The sequence below is a fragment of the Pollachius pollachius genome (genome assembly GCF_949987615.1).
Source record: "Pollachius pollachius genome assembly, chromosome: 8".
Taxonomy (NCBI): Eukaryota; Metazoa; Chordata; class Actinopteri; order Gadiformes; family Gadidae; genus Pollachius; species Pollachius pollachius.
The window spans coordinates 8204518-8226846 of NC_136941.1; the positions used below are offsets into that span (position 1 = coordinate 8204518).

Sequence of the window (22329 nt, forward strand, 5' to 3'; positions counted from 1 at the left end):
TCATTTTTGTTAGCATTCTTGTGGCTGGTTTGAAGTGCTTCTGATTTATGAGTTCAGGTTTAACACAACAGAAAAAAAAATAGTAAAGATAGAGAGGAAGCACAAGGGGAAAAGAGACAGGGAAGAGAGCCAGAGAGAGAGAGAGAGAAAGAGAGAGAGAGAGAGAGAGAGAGAGAGAGAGAGTGAAATCAGGAATGTGCTGAATCACCCCTCTGATTAACTCTTACCACCCAACATAGTAGATAGATAGATAGATAGATAGATATTCACACGCATGTGCACGCTTGCACTCCCACACGCACGCACGCACACATGCACACACACACTTTCTACTGTCCATTATCCTTATTGTCCAAACACCGAGGTGAAGCCTGACGCCTAAATCCTGGTGTGTTAACCCCCCCCCCCCCCACAATTACACACACAGACACTCTCTTCCCCTATCTTAGACACATACATACACTTACACATCCTCACACACTCCCCCTCAACCCCCCCCCCCCCAACACACACACACACACACACTAACACACACACACACGTGTCACTGAAATCATCCCTCACTCTCTGCTTAAGTACGGTGGGCCATCCGTGTCCTCTGCTGAGAGAGACTACAGAGCTGTCAGAAACATGTTAAACACACGTTAAGATGCTTTTAGCTCACGCTTAATACAAAGAGCAATAAACCTTGGGAACAGAATTGCCCTATTTCTCTCGCTATCCCTTTCCTTCAATGTAAACCTGTATGTGTGTGTGTGTGTGTGTGTGTGTGTGTGTGTGTGTGTGTGTGTGGGGGGGGGGGGGGGGGGGGGGGGGGGGGGGGGCGTGGTGGTGTGTGTGATGTCTCGCTTCCTGCCTCTGGGATATAAACTTGTGATTGTGAGGTGGAGAGTCATTTAGGTTATCGGCGCATTTGTGAAGGTCCATTCTTAGATAATGTTATGTCAGGGGTTCATTGCTTGTGTGATTGATCTATCTGTAGGTCTGTCCGTCTTGAATTGTCTTGTGTGGGTAGAGCTGCATAGAGCACTGTCAGTACGGGATCTCAACCTGCACTGTTGTTTTCTTTCATTTACATTTTGACTTAAGGGGATTTATCAGACACTTTTATCCAAAGCAACGTACATTTGTCAGAAGAAAGAGAAACAACAATACATCGCCGTCAGTACGGTAAAGATATTCATAGAAACAAGTGTTAAGCACTTACATTTGCTAGGTTAACTCCTTTTTCTGTTTACAATGAGATAGGATAAGACGTTAGGGCTGTGCTGATGACGGGCTTCGGTACAGCACACTTCTCATTTAACTTGATTGCTTTTCTGTAGATCTGTTTTTATAGATGCAGCTAAGTATTTCGCTTTTTTCGACTTGCAATGTTTATAGTTGACTCATTATAATTGAGTGCTACTTGAAGAAACTTCTAAATCTCCCTCTCTCTCTCATTATACCAGTGTGTTTCCCTCTCATCTACAGCTGTAAATCTTAACACCCAGTCTCAAATAGCCAGCTATTTTATCGGCCCTGGCCCAGTATTTTATAACAGCTTTTATCAGGCGGTCGCTTGACCCCATCTTAGGACATTGGTTCAGCAGCCAAAATAAAACTCTTCTGGGATAGGCTTAGACCGACACGTTCAAATCCTATTGACGCTTTGGTTTAGTTAAACCTGAGGCAAAACCACAAACTTGAGCAACGTATTTGCGAACATGCTTGACAGTTTTCCTTTATAGATTTCTTGAGTTATGGGGTTATAATCTCGTAATACAAATCGTAAATCGTAGTGATTTATTACCAATGTCCTGGCCTATGTCTTGTTTGGGCACTTAAGGACCGAAGGAGTGTCTTTGTACTGGTCTTTTTACTCATCAGTTATAGAAATACAGAAAATACATATGTTTCAGATTCATATTGTGTTTAGAAAGCTCACAACCCTGAAAATATGTGTTCACACAGAAAGTGATAAAGGGTGAGAGTGAAAGAGAGAGTAATAGATAGAGAGTCATATACAAATAAGTAGATACAAAGAGAGGGAGAGAGAGAGACAGAGAGAGACAGACAGAAACAGAGAGACACACAAAGACGTGTGTAGGGTAGGTGTGCTGGACTGGGTGTCTCTGGTAACTGGGGGCCCTTGTGGGTCGCTCAGTTGCACCCCCTCAGTGTGATGAGTGACTGGGTATTCTCTTTCACTGTCCTTGAAGACATGTCTCTGTGTGTGTGTTTGTGCATGGCAGTGTTTTGCTTTCTGGATGCGTGTGTTACCCCTGACATCTTGTGTGAATGTACATGTGGTGCATTTATGTGTTTGCACACACATGAAGGGTGCATGCTTGTGTCTAAGTGTTACCAAATGTGTGTGAATGTGTGTATTTCTTTTGGGTGTATGACCTTTGTGTGTATGTCGTGTGTGTGTGGGTGATTGTGTGTGTGTGTATGTGTGTGCGTGTGTATCGGGTGCATGGGTGCATGAGTGCATGTGTGGGTGTGTGTGTGTGTCCAGGGGAGTTTAAAATATTGAGTTTGGAGAGAGAGACTGCCCCACTGGGACCTCCGAACCCCCCCCCCCCCCCCCCCACCCCCCCCCCGAGAGCACCTAGGCCCTCTCACCACTTACCCCCTGTCCCCAGCTCCTTCCCTCAGAGAGACATGCAGGCACAGAGAGAGAGAGCGAGAGAGAGAGAGAGAGAGAGAGAGAGAGAGAGAGAGGGAGAGAGAGAGAGAGGGAGAGGAAGAGAGAGAGAGAGAGAGAGAGAGAGAGAGAGAGAGAGAGGAAGAGAGAGAGAGGGAGAGAGAGAGAGAGGAGAGAGGGAGAGAGAGAGAGAGAGAGAGAGAGGGCAAGAGAGGTTCCTCCACTGGGCCCCCATCCCAACCACATACCCACACTCACAGAGAGAGAGGGGGAGAGAGAGAGAGAGAGAGCGAGAGAGAGAGAGAGAGAGAGAGAGAGGGAGAGAGATGCAGAAGTGCAACGGATGAATGCGTTGAGATAGGGTTAGAGTGGTGATGGAGTCAGGAAACAGGGGAAAATGTGGTGGAGTGGTGATAGAGGGAGAGACAGGGAATGACAGAGAGAGAGAGGTGTTAGAGAGAGAGAAACTTAAAAACCTTCTTGAGGTAAAATATTCCATTTATATTCCCTCCTCCAAGGAAGTCATTGTTGAATAGGTATTTTATTTTATTTTTGGATTGGTTGATTTTATGTTTGTCATCTTTGCATATTCATAGATTTGCATAAGGATTTTTTTATGGTCGTCCTCTCTTGCAATAGATATTTAGAAAAGAGCGGTCAGCTGTGTTTGTTCCATACAGAAAACTGATCCATGTGGTTGGATGGAATGATAGAAAGATTTTGAGGAGACTCATTTCTGAAGAAAGCCTCTTAGAAACCCTGTGTAGGCGGTGATTAAGAGAGGGAGAGAGAGAGAGAGAGAGAGAGAGAGAGAGAGAGAGAGAGAGAGAGAGAGAGAGGGAGAGAGAGAGGGAGAGAGAGAGATTGTAATAGTCTTTAGAAGTGTGAAAACTAACACTTTACCTCCAGCTGAACTCTGGTCCAGGTAGTGTTTCCTCTGTCTCTCTCCTCTTCAGAGTCTGGGCCCTGTCCCCTGGGCTTGGGTGTCACTGGTTTGGGCCCCAGCGGACAGAACAGGCAGCAGAGCCCAGCCTCAAGTTTTTTCCGAACACATTCATACATTGCGACATATGCCATGACGCTTTATTGAACAGTAACAGTTCTGGCTCGGACCCCGCTGGAACTAAACAAGCCCAGCATGTACGGGCCCCTCTGGGGACTTCCAGTGTGTGGCTGCATCAACAGAGAAACAGTCCCTTCACTATGACCACTGACCGAATTATATCATTCTCTCTACATCCTGGAGAAATGGAGAGGGAGAGAGACAGGGAGAGACAGAGAGAAAACGTCAAAAAGGCGTGTGATGTGAGTGTTTGAAGACTGCAGCCGAGATTAAGCGATTTTGCTACGTAAGAATAAAGCTGACTGTACGACATCCTTGTCTGTTGTTGGTCAGAATCGTTAGGTCTTATGGTAATATGGCGACAGCCCACATGAACCAAGACCTAAGAAGCACCAACAGATGATAAACACTTGATTACAACAGACAAAATATCTTAAAAACGTCTGCTTTGCATAATTTGAAAAGCGTCATCATCATATTAGATCCAACTCTTTCTCCGTGTTGGTTCTTGAAAGCTGTGTTTAAAGCAGCGCTGGCTATTGGCCCAGTATTGACTAAGACAGATGTGCTGCTCCACCTCAATCTGGCGTTACACTCATGGCGTGACTCATCTGAACGCTTCGACCACTCACAGCAGAACCAGCTCCAGAACCCCCAGAAAGGTACTGGAGTTCATACTGGGAAAAGTGGGATAAAAGGTAGAACAGACAGTTCAGAAGAGATGCTTCTCAGAACCCTGTACTGCCCTGGAATCCGAAGAATATACAAACATAAACACACATGCACTTGCACCCGCACACACACAAACACACACACAAGTAAAAACACAGAAACGTGCACGCACACACAAACACACACAACCGCAAACAGACACACACACACAAATACACAAACACACACACACACAAACACACATGCGCATGCAGCTCTAATTGTCTGCACCAAACAAACCAAAAGACATAAAACATATCCCCTGGGATTTCGTCAGGGGCCTCTGTGCTTGGCGGCTGCAGGACGTTTTATGGTAGTTCTCGATTTAACGATTAAACCTTTAGTGGTCTTGTATTAGGTTGTTTTTGTTGCTTTAATCATTACCGTCTCTCCCTCTGTTTATCCTCAGAAGCATCTCCAACTTGATCCAGTTTGCTTTGCTGTTACGTTACTTCATGTACATTGTTTCAGCAAACAAGCATCCATGAATGCAGCAGATTAAATGCTAAATTTTCTTTTCTCCGTCTCTCTCTCCTTGTTGTCTTGTCCCCCTCTTCCCTCAATTTCTCCATGGATTTTCTTACACTTTTCTTTCATTGCTCTTGTGCTCTCACTCCATTCCCTGTCAATTCAATCTCTCATTCTCAATTCATCACTCTCTTACTCTCCGAATCCCAAACTCTCTCTCTCTCTCTTTCCCACCCCCTATACTCTCTCTCTCTTCTTCCCCTCCCCTAGAGCTGGTGTCCACCAACAGGTCGTCCGTCTTCAGCGGTCACCAAGGAGATCTCGCGCTGACCGCCGTCTTCCTCGACGAGTACCATGACCGCCTCTTCCTGGGCGGGAAGGATGTGCTCTACTCTCTGACGCTGGGCCCCGCCGCTACCGAGTCCAAAGAGGTGAGAACCTCTTTAGAAGGTCACAGAGTTCTGAGTCAAAGAGGGGTTTTCAACTCATTCCCCTTGCGACCATCTTGGTTCAAACGATAGCCCAGTGGGGAATGAAGTATTCAGTTAATGTAATGCTTAGTGTTATGGAACCAAATGGAACCAAGATGGCCTCTAGGGGATTGATGCAGCACCTGGCTGTAGCTTGCATCTTGGTTCGGCTATCTTGCATGTAGGGCAGAGATGGGGACTCGAGTTTGAGACTCGGACTCGAGTCGCACAAACGGTGACTTCAGACTTGACTTGCGACGCCACCCAAAAGACTTCAGACTTGACTCGAGCTTCGAGACTTGTCAAGTCATGCAATTATTGCTTTTTAAATCTAAGTTCATTCATGTATTTCTATTAGGGATCGGCAACGATCGTCGTGATTTTTTGATAATTCATCATTTCTAAGCATATAATGACCGCTGTCAAGGAAAGTGGATTTTTTGCCGTCTGTCGTATCGCTCCGCAAGCCCAGTAACTTATCAACCCCAGCGTCCTCGGTTGCTTAGCGACGTCAACGTCTTTGGCGGACTATTTCTCTGCTGATCAACACTACGAATGCTGGTCACAAATAAATTGTAAAAAGACACACCGTGTGAAGTTACTTTTTTCGTTTTGGCAAGTAGCCGTGTAATAAGCGGGATAATGTATAGAACGTCGCCGGTCATTATCGAAAATAAGCCTTATTTTCCCGATAATGACCGGCGTTCTATACATTATCCTAGTTTCCATATGCTAAAGACGTGTCTAGTTCACCGTCATGCAGGCTGCGTTCAGTAAAATAAATAAATAAATAGCTATCTGTTTTCGGCGCATGTAGGCCTATCTGCCTAAGCCCACGTTAAAATAATTTGAAGTTGATGGCGCAGCTTTTGAAATAAACAGATGATTTCATACAAATCATAAAAGCCTCTCCCTGTGTGTGTTTGTGTGTGTGTGTGTGTGTGTGTGTGTGTGTGTGTGTGTGCGCGCGCTCGCGTGTGCGTGTATCCGAGATGCCAAAATGTTGAAAAATACAGTTATGAAATTGAAACAGATTTATATTTGTATTTGTAATCAGATTGCATTGCATTAGACCCCATAAAGTTATCCTTCAACTGATTTTGATACTGGCCTACTGTATTGATGGTAGCTACAGGACAAGCTTTGAATTCATAAGATTAAACAATGCAGGGTTAGGGACAGATAAGATGGCCAGAGACTTGAGACTTGACTTGGACTTGTGGCAAAAGACTTGAGACTTGACTTGAACTTCCCCTCAAAGACTTGAGACTTGACTTGGACCCGAGCTCAAAGACTTGAGACTCGACTTGGACTTCCTACAAATTATCTCTGATGTAGGCAGCCAAACTTCTCTACAAGTAGTATGTCCATAATTTGTATAATTTTATAGTGAAGTCTGTTGAAGTAACTTAATGTTGACTTACAGTTAATAGCTAGTAGCTATTTTCTAGGGTTAAAATGGAAATACAATGTATTTATCACTGAAAATCACACAAAAAAGTCTGATGACTGATTTATGTCATCACACAGACTGATTGTGTTTAATGATGGGGATCATCATCAATTATAAGCCATGGAAGTGGAGATTCAGTGGTAATGGATGAAATAACAAAACATGAATGTGTGCTGGTAATGTTTGGCTTTAAGATAATTAATGATTTCTCCCCTACAACACTTATTTATGTAATTGATGCATCCATTTGCAAGAAAGGTTTTTATCCCACAAACACTCATGTGCTGTAATGTACGAGGTCCAATATAGCCTCCATCTGTCGTCACATGGGGAACTTAGATCACTGATAAGGGTTCTGTAAATAATGTACAGCAGGGGCCCGTGATAGATGGCCCTTTGAGATCCCTTAAACCCTCTTAGTTCTGCTCTTTCACCCGGCCGAACATCTGTAAAAAGTGCTTTCTTCTTGTCTTAAATTCACAGTACACAGTACACAGTGATTTGGTGTTACTGTGTCATCACTGGAAATATAGATACACAAATTAAGGACACAAAGACACAGCATACTTAATCAGATACATGTGCTGTATATTAATAGATTTTTTCTTTAATTATATTGGCAAATTATTGGTAGAATCAATATCAATATAATCAATCAATATAATAATCAATATAATGAAGTTTTTTTTCTCCATTCGATTATAATATTTACTTTCTCATCTAGAATATACAAAAAATGGGTACACTTCTTGATCTATTTAAAGACTCTTCGTGCCGGACCTGTTCTTTATTGAGTTCCCTCGGTCTTGCCCAGCCCCCCGGCAATCCAGCATGAAGCACGAGCCCCACATGTCTCCTACGTTGTCAGGGCAGGGAGAGTGGCACGCCCTCCCTTGCACTGGAACACCTGCAGGAACCGCAACTCCTACAAGCCCCCACACCACCCCTTGTAAATCAACCTGGCCGTTGGTTCTCGTTTCCACATGTGCCCGTCAGCCTCAAAACTCCACGTCTATCGGCGTGACGGACGCCGGAGCACAGCCCCCTCCACTTATCCATCTGAAGGAGTTAAGGGCGGCTTACCCTCTGTAGGAGATGGGTGCTTGAGTGGGTGCTTCTATTCCTTCGAGTTGGTGCTTCTATAGAGACACCCAAAGTCGCTCATTCCGTGCCATCTGTTAACCTTTATTATGTGAGGATCCTGCCCTCTAAGCCGTTCTTCACTGTGATGTGTCGTTATGATTTTGGCCAGATCTTTGACGATTTTTACACATAACATACCGCGACGGCCGCCATTGGCTACGCCGGTGACCTATAGACCCGTGGGGTAGCTGCTATCTACGCAGAAGTATGAAATATATATAATTCATCCATTGCACTTCAGAGGGTCAGGGGTAACACTGAATGAGGACAGACATGAGAGATGAATTATGGCCGGTGCCAAGAAGTCCGATCCTTTATGGATAAATTCGCTGACAAGGGTCCACAGTCATTAAACATCCTGCGGTTGATGGATGGTGGGGGGAGAGAGAGTAAGAGAGAGAGAGAGAGAGAGAGAGAGAGAGAGAGAGAGAGAGAGAGAGCGACTGGGGAGAAAATGGAGAAGATGGGAAGGAGAGAGAAGAGAGAGACGTAGAGAGAAACAAAGCGAGAAAAGGGTAGCAGCAAGTTACATTTGGGGACAAAAATTTGCTTGCATTAGTGTAAGTTGACATGCTAATCACATTGTTTTTTTTATAAAAAACAAACCTCATTTAAAGATTCAGGTTCAGGTTCAGTCAGTTCAGGTCCTGGCAGTCACGTGTAGGAACAAAGTCCATCCATGTAGCAGGTCAGAACAGGGGGCTCCATGGTACACGATGTACAGGTGAAGTATCGCGTTACGTTCCACTAGCAGCATTCTCAGAGGTCAATTATAAAGCAGTACAGCTCACACATGGCTTTGTGCCACAAGTCTGCAAAGCCCTAACCAGACAAGGAGAGCACATTGGAAGATCTTTTTTTATCTTTTTTAGATTTATTTTCTGAGGTTAGGAATGGTTTGGACTGCAGAAGTATGTGCTGTGGAGCAAGGAGCGGTCACTAAATTAAAACCGAGCTTCACGTCACTCACGCCGGCTTTGCATGTCGAGGAGAATAGCATTAGCCACGCTCCCTGCACACAGCTATCCTTGAACCCTTATTGTTTTTCAGTTTCCACTGAATACTGCCCTAAATCCTTTGTTTTTTTTCTAATCATAAGAATACTATAATTATAATAATATTTAAAAAGTATAATTATATTTTGAATGTTTTTTTTATTCCGTATTATGTTATTATTATGTTTTTTTTGTCATTATCTTGTTAATGTTTATAAGTGGTACTAAAATATTCAAAGAGTTGTAAATAATTATGAGTGTTTATGTGTTTGTATACTTATGTGAGACTCGTTTGTTTGTTGGCATGAGCACACGGGTTTGTATGTAGTTGTGCATGCGTGCAGGTATGCATGTGCTCATGTGACTTGGTAGAGGCATGCAAGACGAATTGTTTGTGTGTGTGTTTACATTTGTGTTTTGCATGCATGGGGCATCGAGACTTTGTTAAACGTCTGGGGAAGGAGACTGAAGTAAACCAGAGCCAAGATGTTTATCCATTGTTTCATTTCCCTCCATGTCTGACTCAACCCCCCTCTGAAGTCTGCTACTCTCGTATGTTCATCGCACACGATACTCGCTAAGGCCCTGACCTCTGCAACATACACGTGCGCACAAACACACACACACACACACACACACGCACACGCACACACACACACACACACACACACACATAAACACAGACCCACCATATCATTGTCTCTATCTCTCTCTCTATGCAGACATACACACAGACATTCAAACAATACACAGTCACACCCATAAGCACGCACACGTACATGCAAACACACACACACACACACACACACACACACACACACACACACACACACACACACACACACACATACTAACACTACAAACTTGTGGAGCTACAGAGCTGGTCTGTAATGTCTTTTCTATTATTCCATCAAGATTAGGCGATATACATGCAGCCATCTGTAGTTTAAAGGACTCCTGACTTTATGTGATTTATTGAACAGTCACCCGCAAACCCCATGGCGTGCCAATAATCAGGACACACTACATACGCACACTTCAAGACTTCAATGTTAAAACAATACCCCCGCACGTATAGTATTCCTTACATTCGCCTTCGGCCCACAAATAGTCTGCTTTAAAAATCTAACCAGTTCATCTTTCTGCCCGAACAGTAAACATGAAACGGAGAGGCATGAAGTAGTGTCAAAGACTTGTGTGGTTTGCCCGTCCCCCCACCCAGGGCCAGATCTATACATTACGCAGGGGGAACCAAAGAAACCATCAGAGACGTACAGCCCCATGTTTCCCCTTCTCACAAGAGAAGAGTTGTCCCCCCCCATCCCACCTCTCTCGAAACACGAACACATCACATTCTTGTACTCCTCACCACAAACTTTAAAAAGAATATCCGAGACGAACGACTTCTGCCACGGTTGCTATTATTCGAATTAGGATTATTATTATCTGTATTATCCCACAGTGCCAGCGAAGGCAGCGGGCCGAAGCCGTCGGTCGACCGGCCAGTGGGAACACTGGCGCCACAAAACGGCCGCAGACACACCTCCTGTGCCGCCGTGCGATTGGTTGAGGGCTCTGGTGTGTCTCGCTCTATTGCGTACTGAAGGACGCTTAATAGAAGGGGAACAGGAGAGGTCCAAACGCATTTCCAAGACCCTGTATGGCATGGACGTGCCAATGGACGGTCCAAACCACAGCGCCCCCTCCACCAGCTGCTGCCACAGCCCACCGCGGTGGAGGGTTTTTAATCGGGTGTAAAAGCCTTGGTGCCTCACAGCCAGTTACACAACACGTCGTCTTCTAAACAGATCCTTATGTGTCTCCGTGCTAAAACATCGATTTGGAGTATGTTGGATGCAGGGCGAGAGGGAGGGGAGTCAAATTATGGTTTATGTAGCATCACACCAGCTGTGTGTCTATCAAATGGACCTGACTGGTGTAGCGAAAGAGCATTTGCCGCTAGCCGAGTGGAATAAAAGAACAATAAATAATGCTATAGCGTGTGGAAATGCTCCACATTGTGATGTAAATGTTTGACTTTGTCCCCTGGTGAAAAGTGTAGCGCAACGTAAACAAATTGTGATGGGGGGCTGTGCGTGCTCTATACGTTTAGCGTTGGGATCACTCAGCGTTGTTTTCCTTGGCCTACAGACACCGCTGGAGCCAATCTGAGATTCTGTCCTTCATCGCCCCCCCCGCACCCACCACCATGTTGGTTCAGCCAGTTGGGTCGTTCCTACAGGTTTCGAACCCGAATTAAGAGGGCTTTTTGAGCTAAAGCGTAATATTGCTCGGGTTGAAGGTCATCTATTTGGCTCTGGGGATAAATAAAGATAAAGTAAATAATGTATTTTGTACGGTTATATTTATGTAATTATTCCAAAACAAGAGGATTTAATAGTTGTTAGTGGTTGAGATAATCACTGTAGATGTTTTCAATCCACACCGTCTGAATTGTTTAACTTTTTTAGTGCAGTTTCTATGCAGGTCTGTTTGTAATTGAAACTGCTTGTAATTATTATTAATAGAGGGTACTTCCCATAAAACCTCACGTGGCATGCCTATATGAATCACTGTGGCCTCAACGCTATCAGAAACAGTTAGCCACAGTGAACAATGTGGCATTGAGAAGGCCATATGCGATGACTGCATCTCTTTCATCACACTCCATGTAACCGTACTCGCATCCAAGGGACCGAGGACTGGGTTTTAAGACTGGGCCGGCTTCCGCAGAATATCAGAGCCCCTGAGCCGTGTCCAACCCGCCCCGCTGCTCCTGATGATTTACTAACCGAGGGCGATCCGGTGCCAGGTTTTAGAAAGGCCTGTTTCAAACGGCACATTATGCGAGTGAACCATGAGACCACAACAGCGTGCTACGGGTTTTAATTCACTTTTTTTTTTTGGTAATTTGGGGGTATGCCCTGATGTGGAGTAAACTGGCTTAAGTCAAAGCTTGCAACAAATGGGCGATTGTTCACTGATTCCCCATGTTTTGCTAAATTATTCCTTTGAACACTCCAGATAAAGGTTTTAATTATGTGTTTCAGGTAACGCAGGATGAAGTCAGGGCCTTCCTCGGGAAATTAACTTTAGGCCCTGCAGTTTAAATATGATCAACATTTAAGTTCTGAGAATGTTTGGGCAAGAGCTAAAACAAAACTGCCTTCATATTTTACTGTCTGCTTGTCATCTTCTTTTGTTTGGCATCTTTCCTTCAAAATGAGGCACGCATGATAACATCAGTGCCTTGACATCATACTCAAGTAGGCTCTTCTCCTTATGGTAATTATTATCCTAGGTTTAAGAAGATAAAGCAGCATAAAAAAAGAAAGAACATGCACTGAAACAGACCCTGTATTTGAAATCTCATACCACAGCTTTTTAGCACTCACAGTACCCTGTATATCACTCCCTTAAAACAAACACATTATCCAGACATTCAAGGGCTTTGGTTTGGGTTTGAATAATGATGTCTGTGATTTCCATACGAGAGCTTCATGTGGCTTCATGTGAAAGGTGCAGGTGTGTTTTCCTTTTTAGTCCATTTCATAACTGAAACACACACACACACACACACACACACACACACACCACACACCACACACAAACACACACACTTACACACACACACAGACACACACACAAACAGAAACACACACACGCACAGAAAAAAGAAAGAAAAATACTATTGCAAAGGCTAGACAATAGGATAGCCACAAACACACGCACACACACAAACAGAAACACACACACACACACAGAAAAAAGAAAAAAAAATACTATTGCAAAGGCTAGACAATAGGATAGCCACAAACACATGCACACACACAAAAAACTCCTCCCATCTGTTCCCTCTGGGTGAAGTTCAGCCGCCAAATGGAAGTCATTCTTCCGGCCGGCTCGACAAAGACTTATTGTCTCAGATAAACCCTAGACAGCAACACACTGAAGTACCGTATTACTCGATTGAGCAAAAGCCAAACAGCCAGAAAGACCAATGCAGGATCAGTCATCAGAAGACAATATCTTCGTAAATGTTATTGGTCAAATAAGGTAGATGGAATCATTGTTTTCACCTTAAAACAAAGATCGATGGTAAAATTCCTAGTCAACTGTTGTTGGATTTGATCTGTGAGAACTGTGTTGACCACGATAAAAGGTTTGTGAGATCCAGATGTTTTCGGTTGGATTTGTGGAATCCATGACTTTATGCCTCTGTCGGACTAGACTACAATTTTTATTTTTCTCTGGAAACTTTTGGTAGTCTATTGAGATTTTCTCAGGGGAATCTGGAATGGCAGCCAATATCTTCCGGGAGTTCATGTTCGGGAAATCAGACAGGAAGCGATATCTAAACCCTGGGCTGATCTCGAAAGGCAAGGTTAGCTTTATATTGGGATCACAATGATGTAGCATTCAGTATTAGAAGTTCTCGAGTTTTTTCATTATGTATCAGACATAGTATTCGTAAAATGACCTACTTGCCTGCTGACTCCAAAATGTGTTTCCAATTGAATATCATTTTTCTTATTTCTTTTTTTTGAGCATTTACATTTTTATTCATACACCACAAAGAAAATGATTTATTTTGTTGTTTTTTTTGTACTCAATCAAGGAACAACACCACTACCATCCAACACGCTTACTAGTGCCTTGCTCACTAGTGAGGCAGTAGTTAGCCTAGGGTTTTGGAGGGTGTTTTTATGTACAGCTCTACCTAGAAGCGAACATTGCTTGTGACCGGCTTCCAGAGGTAACGAAGTACAAATACTTTGTTACCTTACTTAAGCAGACATTTTGGGTATCTATACTTAACTTGAGTAATTATTTTTCAGCCGATTTATTACTTCTACTCCTTAAATTTTCAGGCATTTTTCTGTACTTTCTGCTTCTTACATTAAAAAAATTGCCTTGTTACTCCTATTTCATTTTGGCTTGCTTTCATTCCTGTGCTGTGCCAATGTAGTTACCCCCGATAAGAATTGTATCCCCGGCTGCGGGAGTGCGCATGCATCCAGTGCAGGCGGAAGGACACACTATGCTTCGAATTCATCCAAGGCTGATGTGTTTCAAAATGTTAGTTATCAACGAGGTTGTAAAGTAGTAATCTATCTGTCAAAATTAATGTTTTTATTCTTCCCACATGTTTACAATCTTTATTCATTCATTGCACCGCGGCCAAACTGACAGCTGTCTACGGAAAACCAGCTGATCGTATTTTATCCCTGCATCCACATTTCAGTTGCAAAATCTGAGGATGTTGTTGCAAAATATTGTCAATAAATAAAATTAATAACACTTCATGTTAGGCCTAATAATGTAGGCCTATCGCAATTATAAATACAAAGAGCGAAAATATGTGTCCTTTCACTGTAATGCATACTGAAAGAAGAATTTACACGTTTCTTCTTTCCTAGCCAAAGTTTTAATGGGGGATACATATTTTGTCAGACTTTACTCTTGACCTGCCAAAATATGTATCCTCTTTTCATTGTGCTAAAATGCGTTCGTTTTCGATGGGCATAAATGCGGATGAAACAGGTGCATTCCAAAATTTCCAATATTAATATTTAATATAACTGTGGCCTAATCTGTGGCATTTTTCTCCCTTACACTACCTTTACTTTTATACTATAAGTAGTTTTGAAATCAGTACTTTACACTTTTAATTGAGTAAAAGGCTTGAGTTGATACTTCAACTTCTACAGAAGTATTTTTAAAGCCTAGTATCTATACTTCTTTTTGAGTATTGAATGTGAATACTTTTGACACCTCTGCTGGCTTCCAATACATCCCAATGTGGCCAAGATATAAACACTTTAAAGATAATGAAATAGATGGGAGGGTGGATGAAAAACCATAACACATGTACAGAAGTATGTAAGAGTTAAAGTTTAAATTTGAACAGTGACTAGAGTTGGTTGAATCCAGTCAGTTGATGTACTTTTTAGTCATCTTTTGGAGCATTTGGATAAGATAAATTGATACCAAATAAACAGTATTCATAGCCAAAGCTAATATCAGCATCGTATAGACGTCAACCCTAATGAACCTTGACAGCATATGCTTACAAAATCAAATGGAAGATAGTTCTACTATTCTGAAGTAATTTAGTCCCCATCTCAGCTACATCAAGCTCGTTGGCACCTGGTGGTTTTTTAATGAAGTCTAGGCACAAAACAATTTAAAAATAAACAAGATCCATGCAGAGTAGTTTTATGGTAATATAGCATAGAAAGCTTCTGCATTCCAATTTATTAATCTCATCAACACTGTCTCAAAGTAACAAAGTCATTCGTTATCTCCCCCCGCCCCCCCCCCCCCCCCCTCTCTCTCTCTATCACCTGTCTCAGATCCACTGGCCGCCATTGCCAGGCAACAGGGATGACTGCATCCAGAGGGGAAAAGAACCCCAGGTAAGTGGCTCTTCTTCACCAATCTACCTCAACGCATGCCTTGAACGTAAATTATACCTGGCTCTCTTTTTTACTGATTGCTCTGAAGAACTCATCTTTTAATGAACTTTAAACAAACAAACCTTTCAAACTGAACCCGTCAACTCCATCCCCAAAACAATTGGTGATGTGATTTTCCCTAGTTTAGAAGGCATTGGCATGAAAATTGTCTGCACATCAAGAAAGACCAAATTTCCCCTAACAGTGTTTCACAGTTGATTGTGATGTCCCAGAGGTTCAGTTACATTCTTTGGTTAATCTCTTTTGAATCTCTGTGTAATCATCCTCGAGGGCCAAGATGCAGATCTCCCCGCCACAAAAAAAAGACATAAAATTACAGGAAAAAACTCCCCTAAAGAGTCACCCTGACCCGAGAGACAAAACAACACTAACGCTAAACACAAGCCGGCCTGATTGTTTCGGCGTCCGCCTGGCCTGCAGCACGCGCAGCAGACTGGGGATAACGCTAGAACCCCAGCCTCATCAGACCGCAGCCACGCTTTTTAACACGAGACTGAAGTTTCCTGCCCTGCGGTGCTGTCGCCTCTGATCTCCTTTATATGCATCCTCTCCACCCCCCTGTATACCGTAAGACAAACCACGGCGAGAAGCACACCCTGTCGCAGGGGAACCAGATGTAGCCGGGAGGTTCTCCGCCTCTTAATGAAGACCGGGGGAGGAGGGGAAATGAAGGCCTGAGGCTCGCCAGGAAGGGAGGGGGATACAAGCAGGCCAGCAGGCTGTCTTGTTTCAACACATTTCTGGCTGGACGAGAGTTTTCATCAGCGTTTTGAAAAGGCTGTTCATCCATATTAAAACTTGAACTTCTTGCTGTTTCTCCACCAGCCACCTGCCGAGGGCTGGATCTTGTCCCAGTTGGGATTTTTTTTCTGAGACATGTGTTTTGCACGACCACACATCATCTGCAAAGCCGGCGTTTCCAGATTAATACATTTGGGGAGGTTTATAAAAAGTTCAGGTTTTGTAACAGAAGAAACAAAAGTTTTGTCTTAAACTTATTAAATTCAGCGAGCAGGGTGAGTGAATACATCAAGGGAAGAAAGTTGGAGGATGAAGATGAAATGAGGGCAGAGGACGTTGATGAAGGAGCTATGAAATACTCAAGGGAAGAATATGGATGTCTTATGTAACTCCCAGTCTCAACTCGAAACCGATGCAGAAACCGATGCAGTCTTTTTGATGCAATAATTGAAAATGAATCTATGAGCATTTTTCATTTTAATTAATCAAACATTTAATTGGTCTTCGCTGAATTGGTTCTTTGATGCTGGCAGCAAAACAATACATCCCTCTCAATAGCCTTCAACCCTGAACTCCTGTATTCGAACAACAACACCTCAACGACCAGAGAAGCAGAGAGGAAGAGGGGATGATAGGAGCTCCAGATAACATCTCCTGATGAAAAGTCATTACTGAAGTGAATGTTCATTTGGGCTCGGGAAAATACAACAAGTCAACGGAGCGAAATGAAGAAAGAAATTTGAACGGCTTGTTTGGAAAATGTAAGTGAAAAAAGAAAAAGTACATACGGCAAATGAGGGGAAAAAAACGATTAGCCATAAAGAAAGAATGAAGGAGAAATAACAAAGGAACGAAAGAAAAGCTTGGGGCTGTGTTGTGATGAGGACTCTTTGATGTATAGAGACACCATCCCTCCAAGATGGAGTAGGCCACTCAGTGGCTTTGTGGTTCCTAGACTTCATAAAACAACTGCAATTACTACTTTATACGCACATAAACACATGGCCAAAAACACACACGCACGCGCATGTCCTCAAGTTATGACAATACATAAACGAACACATGCGTGCTCGTACACACACACCCCCCCACACAAAAATACACACCCACACACACATACACACACCTAAATTTGCTGACATGGCATACGATATTTACCATTTTAAACTTGTAAACAAACACACAGGATCCCGCAGTATGTACTCTAGGCACACAAAGGGAAAATAGATTCTATATAGAAAAAGCTTCTTACAAAAGTTGTGTGTGTGACAAGAAATGTCTTAATGCCCATATGGTATTAGTTAGTTTGTGCACGTTTGTGTCAGTGTATGTGTGTCTGTCTGTGTGTGTATGTGTGTATGTGTGTGTTTAGTGAGTGCGTGTGTGTTTGTATCTATTCAAAGAGTTTGAAGTGGCGGGTGAGATGCTTGTATCTTGTGTCATTCTTATGAGCATTTCCTTCCCCTGTTGCCCTTGGGGCTAGTTACAGATTGTGTTTGTGTTTGTGTGTGTGTGTGTGTGTGTGTGTGAGTGTGTGTGTGTGTGTGTGCTTTTGAACGTGTGCATGTGTGCACATGTTTGTGTGTGATGGAAAGAGCTATCGCAGTGCATTTCTCCACCAAAGTCCTTAGTGTTAAATCACACGTATTGGTCAAAAGATTCTTCTGCTTTCTGTCCTCTGGCTGTGCTGATCTCTGTGCTGCCAAGACAGAGACGGGAACACATTTACAAACACACATAATAAGAGAGAGAGAGAGAGAGAGAGAGAGAGAGAGAGAGAGAGAGAGAGAGAGAGAGAGAGAGAGAGAGAGTGAGAGAGAATGAGGGCGAGAGAGAGAGAGAGAGAGTGAGAGAGAGAGAGAGAGAGAGAGAGAGAGAGAGAGTGAGAGAACGAGACAGAGACAGAGCGAAAGAGAGAGAGAGTATTTTACAATCCTACCATTACAAATGAAACAGTGGAACATCGTTGACAGGCTAATCTCTCCTTGCTGTCCCTGGCCAGCAAGGAGAGATCATTACTATCTGGACCAGAGGGCTTCCTGACCCCACCCCACTCAAACCAGAGGGAAGACGTTGGCTTTGTATTAAACACTAATCAACCGTCTACACCCTGATGCATGAAATACATTCATATGCAAGTTGTTACACTTTAGAATACAGATGCTACCTGCCAAAAGCATGTCTGTCACTAGCACTGTGGTCTGCATTTGCAGGGAAGCAATCTCGAATGAGAAAAAGATCGTCCCCTCTCTCTATCTAGCACTATCTTTCTCTCTCTCTCTCCCCCCCTCTCTCTCCCCCTCCCTATTTCTGATCCCTCTCTCACTTCACCCATTCATATGCATGATGGTTAATCAACATAATAGCCAAATGCACAAAATCCCCCAAAAATGCAATCATCTCCTGCATGACCATGAGCTAATGCAACCAATCGTTTTCTTCAGTGTTGAGGGCGGATTATTATAAAAGTGTGGCTAGTTTTGTAAACCTTCCACTTGGGCCTTAAACCCATTTCTATCCCTGGCCAGGGGTCATTGTGTGTTTCCTCTGGGGCTCCCTGGCATCCAGTAACCAGCAGGCCTTTAAGACGACCTCTGAGACCAAAGGCTTGGACTGGGGCTTACACGCTTTGGACATCCAGCTCCGAAACGCTCTCCATAGCGTGTCCACATCTGTTTGTGTGTGTGTGTGTGTGTGTGTGTGTGTGTGTGTGTGTGTGTGTGTGTGTGTGTGTGTGTGTGTGTGTTAGGCCTGGATCTTTGTGAGTCTGTCGCTGTTTGATGGCTCTCCACTGAGCACTGTCTGTTTACGTTGGAAGCTTCTCGCCAAATTCCTGACCCTCCACTCCTTGGTATGGTCAGGCCAGGTCCAGCATAGTCCACGCTCTGGTGGTGTTGACCGCTACAACTAATTCAATTTAGTCCTCAATGAACCGATGACTTTATGTAGCTTTGAGGGCCCCGCAGATGTTCTGGCAGTTTAGTTGTTGTGTTGATATTCTAGGACTTTATGTTTCTTCTTTTTTGGACACTAGGACACAGCATATGTGAGTTTAGTCGTTATGGTACAATTTTAGGAATTTCTGGCTTAACATTCCCAAGTTATGAGGTGCATGTTTTAATAGCGAAATGAACAGCGATGCAACGCGCCAAGATTAGTCAAATCACTCAGTTTCAGTGAGGGTGCTAATCCAAGCGTTAGGACGCGATGACAGAGCGTATCGTCTTTCTCCACTCGATTGAAGACACATTTCCCGACGCCTCTCAGAGCCATAGCGAAAAAACGATCCCAGAGCTCCGCGACATCAAGCCATCCCTCCCTAACACCTTTATGAAAACATGTTTCAAATGAGGACTCCACATGTCCTAATTGATTGAGTCCAACGGTTTACAGAGATGATAAGCAGCCTTCTACACCCCCCCGGTCCTCAGACTTACAGTGCTGACCCAGGCAAACTGCTGCTAGTAATTACATCGCCCCTGGTTCCCCGGTGGGGGACTGGGTCTCTGGTTCTCGGGTTCCCTGGATGCATGCGGTTCCTCCCTGAAAGCCTAATTAAAGGACAGACACTCGCGGAGAGAAGAAATGAGGTTTGAGGCCCTGGTTTGTTTCTGGTGGTGTGTGCCTCCCATATTGCTGTTTAACCTCGGAAAGACCACACAACGTTCCGGAACAATCCCTGGGTGTGAGGCAGGAATGTGTTTTCCTACTTCGGTGTAAAGCTTCTCACTTAATTCTTGATCCTTTAAACAGTCCAGCAGACAACACAGATCTCTATTGTCCCGCTCCGCAGGGCATGCAACACAACAGTCAGTCAAGCTGACATCAATCTCAACGGCTATCATGCATCAGAGTTATTATTGTTATTATTATTATTCTTTATTCTTGATCAAGATGTTGATTTGATTCAAATTGTATTGTCAATTGCCACTTCATTCTATCAATCACATGATATATTCAATCCATCTATACAACTTGTAATCAATAATAGTGTGAATGTAGCAATATAACCCTAATCCAACCCTACTATTGTAAAGTATTGACCGTGTAGTAAGTGTTGTTTTGCCGCCATGCACATGTGTTAAGTCTGCATTGATGCCATTTTAACGTATTGAAGTCAATGTATCAATGTCTTTTAAAGCATGTCCCCCGGACCAGGGATAATAGGGTAATTAAAAACGGATGGTTAATCACAGTGAACAGAAGTGTTCCCCTTTAGGACGGTCAAAACGTTGACTTAGAAGGACTCAGGAAATAAGGAGCTTGCAAAGATTTGAAATTAAAATACATTTGAATTGGTTCAAGCATGAGCACCCTCACCACGTGTTGATTAGATCCTGTGAATACAACAATTGTTTGTCTAAAAACCGGAGGTCGAAGGGTGCACTGAATCCCAGCAGGATCATAAAGGCTCTCATACTATTCCTGAATCCCTTCGTACAATGAGCTCAGCGTCTAGAAGTGGAAACTCTCTTTGGTTCAAAGCAGAGGTTCTACAAACTTGTTCAACGCCCAGATCTTGATGTGGAGTACAGCTACTAAATGCAACTGGAGGCTATCAATAGGCAATCAACAAATATAATTCCGATGCAATTTGTAATAAAAATCTTTTAAATCTGCAATTAATCTGCATGCCAGATACCAACAAAATAATCGACAAAATAATCCACTCAATTGTCTATTTAATGATAATCTAATAATAATAATAATTAGCTGTTAAAAGAAGGCTTCAATCTGTCCACCCCAAACCAACCAGTCACCAGGGCTCCACCTTGTCCCTGGGCCGGACCCAGAGCTAACAAACCCTAAGACCACACAGAGTTCAGCACGCTACACGCTACATATCTCAGGGTGGAGATAAACACACAGACATGTCAACATCAGCTCCACCCAAAAGCAATGCACCAAAGTATTTTTCCTTGTCTGTTTTGGCTCAGTGAAGTAAAGCAAGAATACTCTTAGAGACGTGCAAACGTTTAGTTTTTTGGTTGATCACATTTCTGCATTCATAAACAAAACCATTGCAAATTACTTTGGTAAGTGACTCAGCTGACTTCAACGGATGCTAAAAGCCTTTTCAGCAGTTTGGTTTAGTTTTATGGGAACGTGGTTTTGTACAACGTGAGAATTAATTGCAGTGGGAGGGCGTCATTGAATTGTGTAAACCGTTATCTTTCTCCCGTGACAAAGTGTATCAAGTAGGTCTGGCTCCATGCTATGGGAAGCGATCAACAACCTTTAAGTGGCTAATGGATGCTTGAGAGGGACACAGGCCACACACACACGTATACACAGCAGGCCACACACACATATACAAAGCAGGAATCCACACATAGGCAAAGACACACACACACTCCCACACACACACACACGCACACACACACACACACACACACACACACACACACACACACACACACACACACACACACAGACACACAGACACACACATGCATTAACAAAAATGAAAAAAATGAAAAAACAAAACAATGGCAGCGCTCACATTTTGATATGTGACTATATGACAATGTAATCTCCTTTTCTTCCCCTTACACACACACACACACACGCACGCACGCATGCACGCACGCACAGATGCACGCATGCACGCAAGCACGCACACACACACACACACACACACGCACAAACACACCCCAAAACGCAAACACCCACACACACTAAAACCAGACACGCTCTGTCTCAATTATATGAGTTTGACCTGGTCAACATTAACTTTGGCAATCAACCAGTCTCTGTTTCCTCCTCGTTTCCACACCTGTTTTACCAGCGTCGGGCCGACAGGGAAAGGGAAGTGGTACCTCTTTACTTTCCCTGTGTAAAGCTGCAGCACAGATACAGTCTGACACCCACTTACTCCAAGTCGTCTTTGAGAAACGTAATAATTACGACAATAGTAGTCGAGTAACGCGTATTCCATTTGACACCCCTTTTGATTATTTCAGTCTTTCTTTGTTAATTTCATTATATTCCCTCTTTTCTCTTTTTCTTCTTTGGTACTTTCATTTGATCGTTATTTCTTTCTTTCTTTCTTTCTTTCTTTCTTTCTTTCTTTCTTTCTTTCCTTTTTCTTTGTTCATTCTCTCTTTCGTTCTCTCTTCTTTCCAGCACATGTGCACTCGTACATCTTTTTTGTCTTGACCCATTTGCCCATGCCTC

At 43.3% G+C, this 22329-nt stretch overlaps 1 protein-coding gene across 2 annotated transcripts in view; it reads left to right on the forward strand.

Moving 5' to 3' along the window:
- sema3bl (sema domain, immunoglobulin domain (Ig), short basic domain, secreted, (semaphorin) 3bl) overlaps positions 1–22329 on the forward strand; it is a 54841-nt gene that overhangs the window by 10044 nt on the left and 22468 nt on the right. For both annotated transcript variants that reach the window (XM_079741293.1, XM_079741294.1), the window contains exons 2-3: positions 5142–5302; positions 15289–15351. In XM_079741293.1, coding sequence (XP_079597419.1) covers positions 5142–5302; positions 15289–15351 — 224 coding nt within the window. The remainder of the gene's footprint in view (positions 1–5141; positions 5303–15288; positions 15352–22329) is intronic.